The 7511-nt window shown below is 37.6% G+C and overlaps 1 protein-coding gene across 2 annotated transcripts in view; it reads right to left on the bottom strand.

Moving 5' to 3' along the window:
• Nucleotides 1–1323: 1323 nt before the first annotated feature.
• The window catches only part of rhbdd1 (rhomboid domain containing 1), a 44289-nt gene continuing 38101 nt past the window's right edge, over nucleotides 1324–7511 (bottom strand). For both annotated transcript variants that reach the window (XM_088610925.1, XM_088610936.1), the window contains one exon: nucleotides 1324–2608. In XM_088610925.1, the coding sequence (XP_088467051.1) occupies nucleotides 2505–2608 (104 nt within the window). In that variant the 3' untranslated portion in view covers nucleotides 1324–2504. The remainder of the gene's footprint in view (nucleotides 2609–7511) is intronic.

The following is a 7511-nucleotide window of genomic DNA, read 5'->3' as shown; positions in this document are numbered from 1 at the left end:
TTGGAATAGCCAGTTGTGTGATTTTCACATCAGGGCTCGCAGTTACTAACCCAGTAACCCATCTTCAAGTCGCTTGTCTTCTTATGTCTCACAGGCGGCGCTATCCCCTACCACAGGTTTGGCTCTGATTGAACAAAAATAATTAATAATAATAATAATAATTCCTTCCACTTAGAGCTTTCTGGACACTCCACTCAAAGCACTTTACAGGTAACAGGGACTCCCCTCCACCACCACCAATGTGCAGCACCCACCTGGATGATGCATCAGCAGCCATAGAGCGCCAGAACACTCACCACACATCAGCTATCAGTGGGGAGGAGAACAGAGTGATGAAGCCAGTTCATAGATTGGGATTAGTAGGAGGCCATGATTGGTGAATGTCAATGGGAAATTTGGCCAAGATGCCGGGGTAACACCCCTTCTCTTTTCCAGAAACATCCTGGGATTCTTAGTGACCACAGAGAGTCAGGACCTCAGTTTCACATCTCATCCTAAGGACAGCGCCATTTTACAGTATAGCGTCCCCATCACAATACTGGGGAATTAGGACCCACACAGACCACAGGGTGAGCACCTCCCAGCTGGCCCCTCTAATGCCCCTTCCAGCAGCAACCTTAGCTTTTCCCAGGAGGTCTCCCATCCAGGTATTGACCAGGCTCATAGCTGCTTAGCTTCAGTTGACTGCCAGCTGTGAGCTGCAGGGTGATAAAGCTGCTGGCAAAGAAGCAGAAAAAGCACGTTCCTCACTGACCACAGGACCACTGAAAGACCCCTGGCCGATAATCCACCCTAACCCCAGCGACATTCAACCATTTGTGTGTTACTGCTTCAGGGATCCCAGGTCACAGTCAGCTACTAACATGAACCAGGCTCTAAACTGGGATAATGAAGCTCAAACTGTGCTCATTTGAGTGCTAATATTGGTTGAGAAACTGAAGGTAAGCCCAAAAATATTAATAATCAGCATACTGGTAATCGCTTGAATTTTCAATAACCATTTAAACTGTTGAGCATATATAAACAAAAATTAAGCAGACAGCGTTGAAACATTCATCAAGTGGATAATGTCAGGAAATTTTCCTGAGTTATTTCTCTGCATGAAAACAAGAGAACAGTTGAGAATATAGTGTAAATGCTACCATTGTATACTGTATTCATTATCATCATTATTGTCCATGAAAAATAAATGCCATTATGCAAACCCTAAGTTTTTCATCACTGATTGTGATAATGTAACACTCTGTAAATGATATGCGTTTTCTTTAACAAGCCAAATTCCTTTTCTTCATCCACAAAGAATCACACAAGAACACTTGTACATCTCACTACTTGGTCATGGATTTTAGGTCAGAAAATTTATTAAACCAACTCTTTTTATGTAAAATTAAAAAACGTACATTTTTTTTTTTTTACATTTTCAGTTACAAAGAATATCAAACTAGAATGGTTGATTGAAAACCCCATTATTAACTACTATTTAACAGTTTATGAACAGATTTTGACAGTGTAAACAGTTTCTAGTAATACTTTTTGAGGTGATGCAAATTCATGTATAAAGCCCTTATAACCCATAAGGCACAATAAGAAAACATTAATACAGTGTCTATATCTTGGTACCTTGCCAATTCATTGTATGGTTATCGATTGGTGATGGAAATGTAATGGCTACTTCTGTGTTAACAATTCTTCCTACAGTATGTACTTAGAAAGTGTAAACTGCATGACCTCACACCCCAAAACAGTCTCCCATCTTTTAAAGAAAGAAATAACTACTTATAATGTAGTTATAAGTAGCAATTAACAGGTTTAGAAATCTGCCAATGTAAGCTATTTTCATAAATGTTGTAAAATTACTCTGTCATGATCTATGTAGAGCGAACAACTTAATGATATATGTTTCCACTTTAGAATATGCGCTGTCTTCACCTTTTTGCACTAAGACCTGAAAGTAAAGGAGAGGCTCCTGGCTTTTTTAGAAAATTTAGTTGTTTTTTTTTAACAGTGCTACTAAATAAAATTGAATTATTCATGCTGATTTGTTCTTCACACTCATCCAGTCACTACTGTTAAAAAAAAACATGAACACTCAGGTTTAAACTGATGGCAGGCTTTGAACTTGTCTCTTTGAAATTCCAGTTATCTGTACATCACTGGTATATTACAGGTCACGAACACACATACAATATACACATATGTCCACAAACGTCTTATTACTTGGTTGACTGGCATGAGCTCCAACATAGTGCCACCCAAATCGCAGCTACGTCTATTTATTGCAACTATCCTATATATCCCTCTTTCGCATAATAAAATGCAAACTATTAGCTGGTATAGGCAGGCAACAGCGATCTGCAGAGATAAGTGTTTTTTTTGGTTCAATGCTGTAATAACTGAAAGAAATACTCAAGCACACTTTTAAGTCAACATCTGTCAGCTTGTAATTTATATCAAAAACACACACAACCCATTTATTGTTCATAGACACTTAAATGTCCTCTTCTTCACCTTGCAAATCTGTTCAGTCTTCTATGTCTTATCTCTTCTGCAGTCGATGACTGTGGTGGGATATTAAAGCCATATGGAGGCCTTCCCTCTTGGTAGCCACCTAAACAAAAAGTTGAGAAAGACTTGTTATCCAACTAAAGGTAGGAAAGAGAAAACATTACCCCTTGTCATAAAACAAACCATAACTTACAGAACAGTAACCAGACACAGAAATTTTGAAACACACAATACTATTTCTACAACTACCACATGCAAGTTGGTCAAAGAAAAACACGATTAACATATAGCCTCAGAGGAGCTGATTTCAGCATCCATAATAAACAATACTGCAAATTTCAATTTAGATGATCTACAGCTGTCTTCCAACTGTGGCCAATCAGACCTTCCAGAAGAGCCTGAATTCTAGTCCAAAACAAAAGGCAGAACATTAACTTTAAGTACCTCATCCCCCTAAAATAACAACCTGTCAGAGTTATAATTAACATTACAAAGAAATTGAAAGGGAGCTAGTATAAATATTGGATTACCACAAGGAAAGATCCTAAGTGGCAATTTTTATTTTTTATGGCAGAACACAGAGAACGGGCACTGGAATTCAAAATAAGCAACAACATTACCAGATTTTTTTTAAAAGAAAAAGTGTTAAGTTTTATTAAAATCAAGACTTTCTGACTTGATCTTGGAATTAAATTTCACATTTTATCCAAGTTAAATTCCAATTTTGAACAAAATACTTTGAACTAAATAAGGGAGGACATTGCAATGGAAAAGTGGGGAATAAATCCAGCAGATGGCACCAACTCCAAATACAAACTCCAGCACAACTGGAGAAAAATACAGCCCAATTTTTCCAAACGCATCTGTCCAGTAAGCAGATTTTTGTTGTTATGAAACACATGTAAACTCAGCAGAAGCAGGCACACTGTGGAATATGTACTTTGGTATTGTCTGACTGGATTTGCAGTCAGGCAAGGGATTAGTTCCTAACTCTGGCAGTTTCTGTGTGACACTTTAGTCAGTATAAAATAGGCAGCAGAGTGAAAAAAGCCTTTGGAATGGTGTTAATCCATGGATGAAAACAGAAGCTCAACCTGATTTTGTTCAGCGTCCTGCATAACAATGAGGTACCACTCTCCCTGTTCGAGAGCTTGGTCTCCTGTACCCAAAGCACTCTCACTGAACCTTCATTGTTTTCCAAAACTCTGATATGTATTGCATCACAAATGAAACACGTGCACTTTCAAAGCACTGTATGGTGATCCAAAAATGGATGAAAAATGTTCAATTACATACCCCCATGGAAAAATCTTACCACTTATGGTTACACAACATGTGTGCTCTGTGTTTGAAGTGGCAATTTAAAAAGAATAAAACAAGCATATGGTATATATCACCTCAGCTGTGCCTGCTCTGTCAGTGACCCATGGTGTACTTCTATGATAACACTCACTGGGACATTGCAAACCACAGTTGAACTGATACACAGTCTTCAGCTGACATGCAGTGGCAGAATCATTTCCATTTAAAAACACATGTTAACAAGTATAAATTTACCAACAGGATAATTATTTGACTGATCAATTAGAAATACCGTTTCTAGAGTGATGTGACCAAATGACACTGGGTTTGAACTGAGGTATGGGGAAGACACAATTATTAATTAATTTGTTAATACGTGTATGGGTTGTGCCCTCAGTTAAGTAGTACTGAGCACAAGACTAACAAGCTAATAATGAAATAAATTCAAACTGAACCCAATGGAAGGACAATCTATAATTCGGGATAATAATGGATGGATTCTTGATTTTTATGGTGGGAAGGGATTAAATGTGTGGTCCAGCAAAAAAAAAACTATTTTTGTTACATACTTTACATGTTTACCAAATTGTCAAGCACAGCTTTTAAACAGAAGACTATCTCATCTACAGCAGTATTGAAATACAATAAGAGCCTTTTCTGTTAATTTAATACTCCTGCTCATCAATAACGCTGATGATGAAACACCTTTACGCAATTAGATGGATTGGAAGGGTCCAACAGTGCCTGCAGAGGGAAGTATATCATCTTCTTTCTTAAATAATTGTGTGGTCACCACTGCCTTTGGAACAAATTACGATATTAAGTATTTGAGCTTAAAGAAAATGATGAGCTTTCTTCCCTTTGTTTCTGCACCAAACTACCCATATTAACAGAATTTCCACTATGCAAGGGCTGAACAGAAAATATTACTCATGTTAGTTTTTATTTATGTTCATTTTCTTTTGTATTCATTATTCTTGACAAAACATTTAAAAAAGCTCTATACTTTTTATTTTTATACATCATACTGCCAGCTTACCATTCATTCCTAATGATGACAGATTTTGTTATTAAAATGTTTTCAGCCTATAGTACCGACTCAGGCCTCAGCTTCTATCTTGATATAGCTACTGATACTGTATGGCTGTCAACTCCTAAATGAAGTGATAACATGTCAGTGATGGTAAGTGATCCTTCATGAAGGAAACAACACTTACAGTGGCTCTACTGTGCAATGGCTTCCTGTCAAGTTTTGTGTCAACTTCCAAATTCTCATGCTCACCTACTGTATTAGGCTCTGCAGGCCATGGCACTTCAACACCTTTCTGAGTCTCTATCATCCTGCTCCTCACTTTGCAACCTCTGCTCCTCTAATTCAGGTCTCCACAAGTCCGTCTACACTCTTTGGGTGACAGGGCCTACTCCTGTTATGCCCCAAAGCTCAGAAACTCATTCCCTAATGAGTCACCTTCCCTGAGCTCTTTCAATTTAAGACTCAAAACGTTCTTTTTTAGAAGGGCTTTTATTTAACTGGCTCTATGTGCCCCTCATTGTTCTGTTAAGAAACCAGAAAAACACTTTTAAAGGTATATAAAGTTTTTTTTATTACAGTGCATTCTACTAATGTGACATCAATTCATTGCTCGATAATTACAGAATATTAATCAATTCTCTTTGGAATTCCCTATCCTCTATATTAAAATTAAACATTACAGATGGCAAAACAATACAGATGCTAAATCTGTCTCATCATCAGGAATCCACTAATTTGGTGTTCATAATGACAATTAATTAATGCACTCCAAACTAATTGCCTTTACTGTTAATTCTTGATTCTTCCCTTTGTCTTCAGACATACTGTACAACATGTTATTGTCAAATAACTGGCCTGTGGATTACAAAGGAAACCACTGAGCTCCCTTGACAAAAATTATTTTGAAAGCAGCATTACCACAATAAAATTGTTCACTATTGGAAAAAAAGACTTCAACATTGAGATTAAATAAAGGACTTTTCCTCATCAACAATAACCATATGCAAGCTTTTAATCAACAGACATCCCCAGAAATGGCTGTAGTTCATTTATCTCATTATGCAAGCTAAATGATTAGGAAGAACCAGCTAATTGCTTATTAGCACCGGAATAACCCCCCCCAAGTCATGTGGCTAGAAAAGACAAGCAGCTGCCCTGTGCCTTGAAGACTGTTTCTCTTGTGAAACAAAGGTGGGTAATAAATGCCAGGTCTTTGGGTCCAGCTTTGAATGAAACTTTAAATACAGAGCTGGCTCCAAAGATGAGGGATCAAAAAGATTCTGAATAACACTTAATAAATACATTTCATTTCAGGAATCTAACCACATGTGCAGACTGCAGACAAAAGTGATCAGTCAGAAAAAAGATTGTCTTTAAATATTCCTTTTTACAGTGCCACCGTGATTATTTTCCCGTTATCTAGTAACTTCGCAAGGCACAGGAGTTAGCAAGGAAAAAAACTGTAAAAGAGTTTAGTCTAAAAGTAAATGCTATATTAGATTGTGTCACAACATTCATTTATATATGTTTTTATATTTTCAGTTCCAAATTTATTTTCATGTTGCAAGTGACGCCCCCCAAATGAACAGAAATCAGAATTAGAGAATTCAGCAACAACTCAAAAACCTATTATCTGTTTAATTGCCATTACTTAATCATTAAATAGCACATCTTCATAAGTTTCATGTTTAAGTATGATAGGAAACAACAGAATGAAGGAAGACAAATGGCAAATAAAATAGCATGTTTAATTACCATATTCAGCACTGCAACACAGCACTAAAAAGATTTAAAACTTTAAAACACAAGTTCATGATATGCCAACTGGCTCCAATGGGACAGGCTCCCAGAAGGTAGGCTGGGCCCAGCGGAGCAGAGAGTACTGGTTCCAATATGGGCCATGTCAAGAGCCAACAATGGTTGAGATTCTCCAACTGAGGGTGTAAAACTGGCCAAGTGCCACTAGGGCATCCTTCAGAACAAGGGTCTGAGATACAGTACAACCAGGTCCTGCTACACAACCAGGTGATCCCTCACAACCAGGTCCTGCAACACAACCAGGGTCTGTGATACAACCAGGTCCTGCTACACAACCAGGTTATTCCTCACAACCAGGTCCTGCAACACAACCACAGTGTATATGTGAACATTTAGGCTTGCTGGACACATCTTTTACAAACAAAAAATATCGAAAAATGTAACAACAACATTTGGTCTCTCTCTTTATCAGATTCCAGACCAGCATTATGATGGATATTTTGGAAAGTCAAGGTTTAATAGAATTGTGAATTATATGATATGTTTGCTGGTGCCAAAGCTGCCTGGGAGCCATACAGATAATCTTAACCCTGACCTGGAGCACAGACCTTCTGCTCAGCCTAAATGTAATTTACTGTTAAAATTGAATTTGATGAGAACGCTGTAGTGCTGATACTTCAAAAGGCAGACAATGCAAAAATTCTGGTGAGGTATTTGATTTACCAGCTGTGAAAGAAGTCCTTCAACATGAACTCTAACAGATCTGCTTCTACAGTAGCGTGGGGGATCAGGAACTGACACTATGGTTACATATGCATAAACAACTTACACTGTATTGCTAAACACAGTCTTATTTAATCAGTTAAAATTGTCTGAAACTGAGTTGATCTGTGATTGCTTTGCTTTGTTCAAT

This window comes from Lepisosteus platostomus, chromosome 2 (genome assembly GCF_059453375.1).
Source record: "Lepisosteus platostomus isolate fLepPlt1 chromosome 2, fLepPlt1.hap1, whole genome shotgun sequence".
NCBI classification, from domain to species: Eukaryota; Metazoa; Chordata; class Actinopteri; order Semionotiformes; family Lepisosteidae; genus Lepisosteus; species Lepisosteus platostomus.
The sequence above is the reverse complement of the archived record's forward strand: the minus strand, read 5'-3'. Positions and strand labels throughout refer to the sequence as shown.